At 39.1% G+C, this 12,888-nt stretch overlaps 1 protein-coding gene and 1 long non-coding RNA gene across 10 annotated transcripts; both read right to left on the bottom strand.

The window, feature by feature from the left end:
* Positions 1-911: 911 nt before the first annotated feature.
* LOC125478223 lies at positions 912-9,003 on the bottom strand. 9 transcript variants are annotated; one of them, XR_007259025.1, is made up of 16 exons: positions 7,786-9,003; positions 6,675-7,605; positions 6,085-6,247; positions 5,869-5,989; positions 5,602-5,711; positions 5,263-5,373; positions 4,762-4,933; positions 4,514-4,622; positions 4,065-4,168; positions 3,605-3,731; positions 3,356-3,498; positions 2,843-2,971; positions 2,179-2,720; positions 1,787-2,055; positions 1,422-1,626; positions 912-1,321 (listed from the first exon to the last, which is right to left on the bottom strand). It is a non-coding gene; the product is annotated as an uncharacterized LOC125478223 (long non-coding RNA). The 9 variants fall into 9 exon arrangements; XR_007259031.1 differs by lacking the exon at positions 5,263-5,373 and having other exon boundaries at positions 2,179-2,551; positions 2,624-2,720; XR_007259027.1 differs by having other exon boundaries at positions 5,915-5,989.
* Positions 9,004-9,005: 2 nt separating this feature from the next.
* Positions 9,006-11,776, bottom strand: LOC125468062 (putative disease resistance RPP13-like protein 1; the record flags this gene model as incomplete). The annotated part of the gene is made up of 1 exon (XM_048586500.1): positions 9,006-11,776. A coding segment is annotated over exon 1 (2,586 nt), but the record flags the coding sequence as incomplete, so codon positions are not given.
* Positions 11,777-12,888: the final 1,112 nt, after the last annotated feature.

Raw genomic sequence — 12,888 nt, 5'->3', positions numbered from 1 at the left:
TGGGACAAGTTCTCTCAACAAAATTGACAGTGAGTTGGAGCCTTTATAATGAGGGGAGAGATCCGCAGCTATACGGAGCTGGTCAGAGACAAGAATGCTACAACTCAAAATTATTTTGGTTAACCATCGGTGACACATTGTGGCAAAGTCTGGCTGTCTTCTTTATCCCTCTCTTTGCATATTGGGGCAGCAGCATTGATCCATCAAGTATAGGAGATCTTTGTTCATTGTTTGCTATCCGAAGGATTGGGTTTATAACTTTGTCGTGCTAGGCTTATATTCCTCTTTTGTTTTGTTGTACCTTAAGATTCATTCGGTGTAATTAGACTTGTTTACAAGAGAGAAGAATTTGACAATCGATCCAATACATAAATTTTACCACATAAGTTTTGATTGTGTTCAGATTGAATCCTTCATACCAACTTGAAATCGACCAAAAATAATATACGAATTATATGTAGGAGGTGAACCATTAAATATCATCGAGTTCTTTTGTGATAAAATTTACACCTAGTAATTTTCAAAAAAAAAAAAAAAAAAAAAAAAATTTACACCTAGTAATAGATGGTAGGCAACACCTAGTAATGATAAACCCCATACCTAGTAATGATAGGCCTAAAAGGTGTCATGGTACTACTGTCAAAGCATGTTATTCTTTTGACACGAAAAATTGTGTTTACTCGGGCATAATAAATGAGTTATTGATGTTACATACTATGCTATGCAAGTCTTAAATCATTAAAGAAGGTAACCAACCATCAATTGCTATATCACGAAGTCAACAAACATATGATTCAAAACCAGTCTCCACAGCATTTTCTATAAAATTTTAGTTTATCAACCAAAAAGTAATTAAATTTTTAGTTTTACGTGCTAGTGGAATACATGTAACATGAGTAAAAGTGAAAAGATTAAAATAAGAAGGCAAGTGACAAGTGCAAGCACTCCCCTCTGTATTTAATCAAAGCTTAATAATAATGTCATATCCTAACACAGATCAACTGAAACAATTATTCTATGAAGAAGCTCCAAGCAAGTGATGAGTGCAAAGCCCAGTGTCCTAGTGCACCAAATAACGGGCTTCGTATTATTAGTCATATCCGGTGCTTTACAAGGCATGCCAAGTGAAGCTATAGTGTGCTGATTCATGGGCTGCAACATACATCCGAGTAGGGGATTGCGACAAAGTGACCCAATTTCTCGCTTCATAATTTTACATTGTGCAGTGTCTAGGAAACGTAATGTACAGGTATTTAAGCAAGCACGGCCATGAGGCAGTACGCAACGAACCCACACTCTTCAACGCATCCGCGCTGTCTACCTGAAGATTAAAGTGAAAGTAGAAGATGAGAAAATCATGCCGCCGTATTCAAACCACACCAGTATGTGAAAACCATCATCCTCGGGTTGGGTGGGGTTACCTTTTTTGATGCAGGAGAATCATATCCATGCCGGATAGGCAGAGCCACAGAGCGGCATTCAAGGACTACTACTTGTAATTTTGGTTGCCTCAGATAGCCACGTCTTTACAATTCCACAGAATGCACAGAAATAAGTCATCCCATCACAAACTGTCCACGTGTTGTCGAAGACAGATTCCGCTTGGGAGTTTTCAATTTTAAAAAACTAGAGTAAAAAGAAACAAGAAAATAAAAAATGAGATTTCGAGTGAATTGGAAGTTCAAGAATGTTTTAGCATCCAAAAAAAGGGTGCACAAAATCAATTAAAATAAGTTTTGAGCAACCTTTTTAATCAAATATATAATAGAACAAAAGTAACAATTACCTCTAAAAGTTTCACTGGACTTAAAAAATTGGAGAGCATTTCCCTCTCTGCTCTCAATGTGGCGTTCCTTGACCCTGCGACACCCTCCTGCAGCCTTGCCCTTGCTCTTGCCCTTGGCATTATTCTTATTCACAGCAGCAGCACCATCCCTGCTGATTACAAGTTTCCATCAACTCGTCCTGCTTTGCCGCATCCCAGTACTTCACATCATTGCTCTGATCAAGGGCGTTCTCCTTCCCTCGTTTGCTAGGTGAATCAACACACATTGCCTGCCAAAACTTGAGACCATAAGCCCTCCTAAACAGAATTAAAACCAACCAACAACAATATCAATATGCATTCTCAAAGAAAAAACTATAATCAATAGCACCATCTCTGCTGCCAAAAACAACCTCTTGAGTCTCAATAGTCCCGGGCCATTCCTTGACTTTACAATGCTTTCTGAACGCCTTGGCATTGACATCCTTATTGCTCAAAGCAGCAGCACCATCTCTGCCGCAAATTTCCATAAACTCTTCCTGCTTTGTTTTCATAGTTTCCTGCTCATCAGATTCGGAGATGCATCCAAGTTCATATCTTTGCTTCCACCAAGAGACTTCTCCATCCCTCGTTTTCTTGGTGAACCAACACCGGTTACCTATCAAAACTCGAGGGCATAAACCCACTTGAACGTCACTAAAACCTTGTTTGAATCCATACGTTTTTTGCGGCAAACCATCCTTGCTTTTGACATCCATCTCCCCTTGTTTCTTCAGCTTGAACATACTTGAAGGGATTGCTCATATTTTATTAGATTCCAATTGTAGTCGCATGTCACCACACATATAGAAAACATACCTTTTTGTCCTGATACAACTCAAGGGATAGCTCATAACATCCCCAATGATAGAGCAAAATGCTATAATTTCTCAGTTCCTTTGGATCACTTCATAGGCTGTGACAATGGGCACAATCCCAGATTAAAATCGTTTTCTTTAAGGAGAGTAAGTAGGCATTCCAACAAAAATTCATGGAGGGTATGTGCACAGTTAATGCAGTGAAAGAAGACAGCTTTACCTTCAGATCGATGCGTTCTCCCACTTCATTTCCACATCAAGATGTGAAAATCCTGTTTCTTCTCATATCTGTTTCGATAGGATGCCAACACAAGTGCTTTGCTTTTCTTTTTCATACCCCAGCTCAATACTGCTAAATTCAAATATGGTGAAATTATAAACGATCAAATTCATCTTAGAAAACAAGCAAATGGTTCTTAAAATGAAACCTAATTGGTGCAGCTTCTTAAATAATTCCAGATAATAAAAAGATTGAATTAGCATCAACTTATACATGAGCTATTCGTTATATTATGTCGCAGTTAACTAGTGGACTTTTTCTTTATATTGATGAATGTAATCAGCGTGTCTCTGACTACACCGTCTCTCTTTATCTCAATTAAAAAGGAAAAAAAGTTGTTTATTTATGAACTTTTCAGAAACAAAAGTGAAATGGAACTCAATTTTTATCATCTGCCATGTTCAACATAAGAAATATCATTCCTGTGAAATGTGTAGTGCAGCAACCACCCACCTGCTCTAGTAACATAATGGACAGAATTCCAACGAGGGCAAGCATGAGGGTGGTGCTCCATAGAAACCTGGCTCTAAAATTGTTTTGTGGTCATCGTCACCCCGTTCTCACTTCAACAGAGATGTGTGTGTACAAAAACATATCTGCACCCACCCAAAGATGGCAGCAACATGAAGAGAAGATGAAAAGGAATGCTGCTTGTATTGAAAATAAAGCAATATATGAGTAAAACATCATTCCTGGGGTTACCTATCCATTTGAAGGAGAATCATATTCATGCCACACTGCGGGACAACCATTCATGGACAGCTAATTGATGGACGTTAAAATCATTGGCCCTAGATAATCCAATCTTTACAGTTCCACAGTTTGGTATCTGCATCAGCAAAGCCGACGAACACGTTAGTGACATTTTTCTTTAAAGGAAAAAGAAAACGGAAAAAGAAAGCGATGCAGTATGCTGGGCCTAAACAATTCAATACAAATTTCTGCAGATACATGTGACAGATTTTACTCCTCTGCCCACTCTCTCTTTAAAAGAATTCAGCGGGATCGTCTGCTTTACATCATTTAAGTTATGAACCAGCACCATGTTTTTGTTAGAGTAGCGTAGTTGAAGTAAAAGTATAGATGACAGTATACAATTGAAGAGAAACTTTTACAGAATTTGAATCTTGCCTATGGAATGAACATGGCGCTATGCACGTACCTGCCTTTGACTTGAGGCCTCAAATGATGAATTGATAGGATGCCAACACAAGTGCCAACACAAGTGCTTTTCTTTTTCATACCCCAGCTCAACATGTATGAATACTGCTAAATTCAAATATGGTGAAATTATAAACGATCGAATTCATCTTAGAAAACAAGCAAATGGTTCTTAAAATGAAACCTAATTGGTGCAGCTTCTTAAATAATTCCAACTAATAAATAGATTGAATTAGCATTAAATGACGTCACAGTTAACAAGTGGACTTTTTCTTTATATTGATGAATGTAATCAGCGCGTCTCTGACTACACCGTCTCTCTTTATCTCAATTAAAAAGGAAAAAAAGTTGGTTATTTATGAACTTTTCAGAAACAAAAGTGAAATGGAACTCAATTTTTATCATCTGAAATATCATTCCTGTGAAATGTGTAGTGCAGCAACCACCCACCTGCTCTAGTAACATAATGGACAGAATTCCAACGATGGCAAGCATGAGGGCGGTGCTCCATAGAAACGTGGCTCTCATTATGTTTTGTGGTCATCGTCACCCATTCTCACTTCAACAGAGATATGTATGTACAAAAACATATCAGCACCCACCCGAAGATGGCAGCAACATGAAGAGAAGATGAAAAGGAATGCTGCTTGTATTGAAAATAAAGCAATATATGAGTAAAACATCATTCCTGGGGTTACCTATCCAATTGAAGGAGAATCATATTCATGCCACACTGCGGGACAACCATTCATGGACAACTAATTGATAGACGTCAAAATCATTGGCCTTAGATAATCCAATCTCTACAGTTCCACAGTTTGCTATCTGCATCAGCAAAGCTGACGAACACGCTAGTGACATAATTTTGCCCTGAAAGCATAGTTGAATTTCAGTGTTAACATTTGACTAGTATATAAGCCTAGATGATTAAAGACAAATTCTACAGATAAGGTGCAACATATTTACAAAAGCATTAGGAATAATGCCTTCACATTTTTCCCTACTTTTCCCATTTTATCATCCCAATCAAACTCTGAAAGTGGGAACAAAATTTTGGAACCAGTTTTCCTGAATTGCTTATTCCTTAAATATTGAGCAAACAACTCCCGCATAGAAATTCAAATTTAACATTGTGATGAAAGAAAAATATATCAAAGTCCAAGAATTAGGGGCAAAGAAAAGATCTCGTGGAGTTTTACCCGCTTCCATTCATCATCAAATTGAAAAAATGTTTGTTTCTTCTCAGTGATATTGAATGCAAATGTCAACTCGAGCGCATTCCTTTTTCATAACTTGTCTCAGAAAGATACCTTAAATTCAAAGTTGAAGATACTATAAATTAATGAGTGATCTAAGAAAACAATATGTCTCAGTCGAACCTAATAAGCACTTCTTCAAATTAATTCCAGTTGTTACGCATTCCAAGTTTGACAATCTGAATCTTTTCCTTATCATAAGATGAATATGCATTCTACCACACTCAAATCACATCAGTATGAGTCTATGAGAATGGGAAAAAAAACATCATCCAGGGTTACCTCATCGCCCATGCAGGAGAATCATATTCATGATGACAGATAGCCATTGCACGATTCGACGACTAGTAATTCATTTAAGCAAACACGTGTTGCTTTGGGATGCTATTGTCCTGAAATATAAAGAAGCATATTTTTTAAAGGGTAGCGTAGTTGAATTAAACAATTAGAAACTCACAGTATAGATGACAGTCAACAATTGAAGAGACACTTTTACAGAATCTGAATCTTGGCTATGGAATGAAATCTGTTGCTACAACAGCAAGCTACCTAGTCTAGTAAACATAATGTACAGGTATGCAAACCAGCTGTATACATTACAAGCAAGCACAGCCATGAGGCAACACGCAACGAACCCACACACTCTTCAACACATCCGTGCTGTGTCCACCTGAAGATTAAAGTTTAATTGAAAGATGAGAAAATCATGCCGCCATGTTCAAACCACACCAGCATGTGAAAACCATCATACTCAGGTGGGGTTACCTTTTCCGATGCAGCAGAATCATATTCATGCCGGATGGGCAGAGGCAGAGCCACTGAGTGGCATTCAAGGACTACAATTTGTTGTAATTTTGGTTTCCTCAGATAATCATGTCTTTCCATTTCCACAGAATGCACATAAATAAGTCACGCCCATCACATTCTCCTGAAAATTTCAAGAAACATTTTTCTTTAAAGGAAAAAGAAAACAGAACAAGAAAGCGATGCAGTATGCTGGGCCTAAACAATTCAATAGAAATTTCTGCAGATCCATGTGAAAAAATTTTACTCCTCTGCCCTGTTCCTTTTATTTTAGTAATTGAACTCTGAAACTTTGAAAAGAATTCAACGGGATCGCCCACTCTCTTTAAATCTTAGATAGGGCGATGAAACAGGATACTCCTCCGCTTTACATCATTAAAGTTATGAACCAGCACCATTTATGTGTGTGTGTGTGTGTGTGTGTGTTGTGCAACAAAAAATATGGCGAAACAACTAAAAATGGATAACTATAAAAATGAAGGAAAAATCTCTATGTAGATTTTATGTAGAAAAGTTGACACAATCAGTATAACAAATAAAAGATAAAGTACCTGACATTAGAGAGTTGAGAGTGCAATGAGAAGCAAAAGTTTTGGTGTGAGAGAGAGAGAGATCATATCATGATGACTTTGTCATCTATCTTTATGCAAGGAATATGAGCTATCTTTCTCCATTCTTTTCCCTTCTTGTTCTCATACCTCTTCTTCAGAGAGGGGCATCTGGTGATGTTCAGGAAAGAAAAAGCTGCAGGAAAACCCTGTTTTGGCAGGAAGTCGAGACTATCACACTTTCCATTATATAGCTTTTGAAGAGAAGTGAGGTGTTGAAGTCCATTTCTGTCAAAAGATATCAGACTTGATAGATAAGAGATTGCAAGAGTGTGAAGAGTGGTACGAAGCAGCTGTTCCTTGAGCAACGTCTTCAACACATCCTCGCTGCTGATCTGAAATCTTCGCAGGGAGACAAGTAGTTGCAAACCCCAGTTCTCCACTGAAGGCCTCAGTTTCTCACAATCCCTGTTATGAAATGTTTCTAGGTTAGGAGGAAAACCCCTTTCACCAAATGACACAAGATTTGGAAGATCCCAGGTGCTCAATTTTTGAAGGGTGGTGCGGGTGTGCATATGTTTGGGCAATAACTTCATATTATCGATCCCCAGCTCCAATATGAAGTTTTTGCTATCGCGTCCCCTTTACGTTGGTCAATCTTTCATTTTGCTCCCCAATCCATCCCCTCGATGTCCTGGAGGAAAGACCGAAAAGATCTTGTAACTTGAAATGCAGAAAACAGCTCTTCCTGCTCAAGTAACATAATTTACTGACTTCCAACAAGCGCAAGCGTGAGGGCAGTGCTCCAAAAAAACCTGGCTCTCATTTTTGTTCTGTGGTCATCGTCACCCGTTCTCACTCCAACAGCCATGGCACGATTCGACAACTAGTAATTTATGTAAGCAAACACATGTTGCACTTGGATGATATTGTCCTGAAATTTAAAGGGCCATGTTTTTGTATGAGTAGCGTAGTTGAATTAAACAATTAAAAACTGACTGATTGACTAATTAATTAAACTAAGTAAAAGTATAGATGACAGTAAACAATTGAAGAGAAACTTTTACAGAATTTGAATCTTGCCTATGGAATGAACATGGCGCTATGCACGTACCTGCCTTTGACTTGAGGCCTCAAATGATGAATTGATCATCTATCTTGATCAAAGGAATGTGAGCTATCTTGCTCCACTCTTGTCCCGTCTTCTTCTGACACCTCGTCTCCAGGGAAGAACACCTGATGATGCTCAGAAACGAAAGCGATGCCGGCAAACCCTCTTTTGGCAGGAATTCGAGACTATCACATCTTGTAATTTTGAGCTCTTGAAGAAAAGTGAGGTGTTGAAGTCCCTTTCCCTCCAAAGATTTCAGATTTTTCATTCCACCGATTTCGAGAGAGTGAAGAGTGGTAGGGAGCAGCTGTTCCTTGAGCACCGTCTCCAACAGATCCTCGCTCCCCCAGATCTGAAATGTTCGAAGGGAGACAAGTCGTTGCAAACCCCAGTACTCCACTGAAGGCCTCAGTTTCTCACAACCACTGATTAAAAATGATTGTAGGTTGGGAGGCAAACCCCCTTCTGCAAATGACTCAACATTTGGAAGTTCGCTTATAACCAAATGTCGAAGGCCGGTGAGGGTGTGTATTCGGTCGGGCAATAACTTCAAATTGTCGCATCCCTGGACTACAAATCGAGCCAGTTTGGGAGTGCGCAATCCCCCGTGGGGAAAAGAGACCAGATTTGGACAATCAGAGATATAGAGATGGTCGAGATGAGTGAGATTTTCGTCATCAGCTCCTTCTCCAATGGCAAGGGATTCTAGATTTTTACTGCCCCAGATCTGAAGAGATGAAAGTTTGGGGAAAACGCCCAGCGGGAAGGACCTCAGCGAATGACAGCTGTCCCCCCAAATCCAAATTTCGAAGGGATGTCAATTTGGCCATCATGTCATGAGATAGGAATTCTAATCTCCTGCAATTTTCTATTCTAAGAAATGTCAACGAAGTGGGTAGACCATTTCTCGGGAACGACAAGAGTGACGCGCAGTTAACGAGACTCAAACGTCGAAGACAACTGCTCAAGTGCGGCTGCAAGCAATCTGTGCTACTAAAAATTTGAACCTCAAGATTCCGAAGCGAAGACAGCGACTCCGTCTCTAGTAACGAAGAAAGACCAGGGCATCTAACTATCATCAGTCGTTGAAGAGATTGTCGCAAGGACTCCGTGTTAACGATGAGAGACCAGGGTATCCATCTTGTTCTGGTAGCCCTTTCATGTAGAACCCCGCAGTCGGACACCCAAAGCGTTTTCAATGAAGGAAGATGATCAGGCAAGTTTCCCCTCAGCTTCGGACAATTCTCTAAAATGAGCTCCTCAAGACGAGGAAAGTCTATAGATTGACCTCTACCTGGACTCGACAGCCATTCCTCCCACTCCGGCATCTCTTTGAACCTTAGCTTCTCGAGAGATTGAAATGGTTGACTTACAGAAGCTCCATTACCCCCGTAGAACTCGACACCGATACTCACAACAGTTTTCATCCTTTTTATATAGAGCTCTCTTAGAGCAGGTAACCGCCCAACTGGTGGCAATGAGAAGCAAGTACTACAATCACTAAGACACATGACTTGTATGTTGGAGAAGGAAGAGTCTCCCAACCAATCCGGAAAGCTGGTTCCACCATAAAATCTGATGGTCAGCTTCACCAGATTTACAGAAGGCTGTAGGCTTTCAAGTACTCGTCTCTCTTTCATGGAATCATCTGCTTCCTCACGACCCCATGCCAACTCTACTTCGTTGAGATCTTTCTTATCCTTCAAATTGGCCCCCAAGGCATCCATAGGATTGACGACATTTTGCAGATTCAAGATAGATAGTTTTCCTCGAAGCTTGGACAATTGCCCCAGTTCTCCAATGCCACCTGACCCAGTAGATTTCCCCAACACAAAAGCAGTCAATGTTCTCAAACTTTTTAGTCTACCCATTTGCACCGGCATCTCTTTTACACAACTTCCACTCATGTCAAGATGACGCAAATTAATCAATTTCCTCATGTCCGCAGGCAATTCAACAAGAGAGGAACAACCGACCAACAATAGAGTTTGTAAATTGTAGAGAGTACACATCGTTTCTGGTAACTTTTTTACTGCAGTGTAAGACAGATCAATGTAGCGCAAGTTTAAGTGTTTACCAATGTTATCAGGTAATTGCGTGATATTTTTATATCTTGACAATGACAACACCCGTAAACATTTTCCTGATGCTAACAAATCATCTAAAACCTTTATGCTTACATATAGGCTCTTATCCCACTTAGTGTATGGTCTTAAAGACATAGGAAATAAGGTGCGCAAACACTTAATTTCATCCAATGACTTCAATTTTGCTGCGGTATCAAAGTTTCCTCTCATATATGACAAATGCCGAACTCTTTTAGGAACTTCGTGCGACTTTCCCTCATCCAACCTAAAACAAAATTCTCCAGACACAAACATAGCCAAGTCGTTAATGAGATCATGCATTGTGAAACTTGATGATTTCCCAATTAATGATCTTTGAAGTAATGATCGTGACAATAGTTCATCAAAGTAACTCTCACCGAGCTCTTCCAATCCTTTACCGCTCTCATTTTGTGGAATTAAACCCACTGCCATCCAAAGTAGAATTATATCTTCCTTTGCAAATTCATAGTCCTTTGGAAAAATTGAGAGATAAGCAAAGCATTGTTTTAAATAAGTAGGGAGATAATGATAACTCAATCTTAAAGATGGAAGAACACTTTTATCAGTATGCAACATCTCCCAAAGATTGTTGTTCAATATGTGACTCCATTCCTTGTAACCTACATTACAACTTAAGAGACCCCCAAGTGCTTTTGCAGCTAAAGGAAGACCATTGCACTTGCGTGCAATTTGCTTACCAATTTCTTCCAAGTCTGGATGCGCACTAGGATTTTCATTTCTAAATGCATGTTTTGCGAGTAAAAACCAACAATCTTCATGCGATAATTGTTCCAAAGAGTGAATAGGACCAGTATGCACAATGGATGCGACACTTTTGTTCCTTGTTGTCACTATGACCTTACTTCCCCTCGCCCCATAAGTAAAAGGAGCCCGAACAAGATCCCAATCACTATAGTTGTCATTCCAAAGGTCATCCAACACAAATAAGAACTTTTTCTCCCTCACTTTTTCCCTAAGTTCAACTTGAAGCAAGCTATCTTGAAGACGGCAAGGTTTTGAGATAATTGATTCAATAAGGGTTTTAGTTACCCTCATAGCATCAAAATCTTCGGAAACACAAGCCCAAGCTGTAACATCAAAATGCTCTTTTATATTTTTATCATTGTAAAGGAGCTGAGCAAGGGTTGTCTTACCGACCCCGCCCATTCCAACTATGGGGATTACTGATATGTGGCTGCTACTTGCATCATCCGATAGCAACATTCTCTTCAACTCCTTTTTATCTCCATCCCTACCACAAGCACTAAAGTCATGCCCAACAAAGGGCGTTGTGGGAGTTTTTTGAGAAACCTTCTCCTTAACGCCTCCTCCTATAAGACCAAGGAGATCTTTTTGTTTCGCAAGGTGTTCCACCTTTTGAAACAACTCTTGTATCCTACCATTCATGCCTTGATGAAAAGGATTAAGAGAAGTAGAGAAAAAGTGCCACACCTGGGACGTCGTTTTGGTTTGATATTCCTCTGCTTCCACCTTGTTTTGCAAAGCTTCAGCATCGATCTCAGCCAGCAGGTCCTCGGCATCGAAGACGGCATGTTTGAGCTCGTCAAGCCACTTTTTCACACGAGGTTTCTCAATTTGCTTCTCCTCTGCATCATCGAGCACTGCATCGAGGGCCAGAAAAGTCAGCTTCAGTTTCTCCAAGAGTGAATGGTCAAGCTTTTTTCCCCGTAAGAAGTCCATGAACTCCCAGAAGCAATCTTGTCGCACAACGTCTGAATGGAAGCGGACAGAAAAGCCTCTCCAATCAAAGCTCCTGCCATTTTTCTCTCTTTCTCTCTGTTTTTTATTTTTCTCTTCAAAGAAGTGTTGAGGTGAGGAAGACGAAGAGTCTTATTACCTATGATCTTAATTTCGTTTCGGAAAGAGACGACTTGATGTATTTTGGTCAATTATTCAGTGGACCTCACACGTTAATCATAGAGGCTTATTTGACTGGCAATTTCCTGGTAGTTGCCTTGGCTGGTGTCACCTAATTAATTAAGGCTAAGATTGGAATCTTATGTTGATTACGTTGGAATTTTTCTCTTGGACGGATACATCACAGGATCTTTAAAGTGTTCACCTAATTAAATTAAGATTAAAATTGTAATCTTTTGTTGATTATGTTATCATGTCATCATCCATGTGAACACTGATCTGGTTAATCAATATATTTCTCTTGGACTGCTACATTACAAGTTGTTAAACTCATAAATGGAAGGGATTTCTTATTTTTTTTCATCCCTTGCCAGGTCTTATAATTTGGTAAGTTCCAGCGGCTCCAAGAGATAGAAATGCAGAGAGAGGAAAAATGACAAATGCTGGGTCACTATCCTTCTATCCCTTGCCAGGTCTTATTTTTTTCATCCCTTGCCAGGTCTTTTAATATGCCCACATCCGTCACTACAGACAGGAGTGTTAAGTACAAATGCTGAGTCACTATCCTTCTATCGTATTCATTCATTGTACATTGTGCGATAAAAAATTATTTAAAAGTTAAAATTCAAATATAAATAGTACTTAATAAGCATAATATACGATAAACGAACATAATTATTAGATTCTTAGGATCCCTAAGAAAAGGATCGATCCCACACGTTAAAAGAATCGATAAACGAACACAATTGTTAGATTCCATAATTTAACTGACAATGACAATTTCCTAATATTTGGTTGGTGTGAGAGTGACAGAGTGTGGTGTGGGTGAGTTTCAGTGGATCCACACGTTAATCTGTTCTGTTGCTTTGCTTGGAATCGAGTTGAAGTTCCCTTATTTTACAATAGGATGTGTTATGCGTACATTTTTTTTACTTTTCATACATTTTTTTAATTTTAAACTGTCAGATTGAATAAATTAAAAAATATCATATAATAGAAATTACTCAGGAATATGCTAGAAGTAAAAAAATGGTGTATAGATATATAACCCATTGAGATCTCTAATACGTGATCAAATTTTCTGTCTCTAAGATGAGTGTGGCTTATCTGGCTTTAATTA

The sequence above is a fragment of a genome, unplaced genomic scaffold (assembly GCF_019419815.1).
Source record: "Pyrus x bretschneideri cultivar Hongxiangsu unplaced genomic scaffold, Pyrus_bretschneideri_v1 Contig24, whole genome shotgun sequence".
Taxonomy (NCBI): Eukaryota; Viridiplantae; Streptophyta; class Magnoliopsida; order Rosales; family Rosaceae; genus Pyrus; species Pyrus x bretschneideri.
Note: the sequence above shows the minus strand (reverse complement) of the source record. Positions and strands in the feature narration are given on the sequence as shown.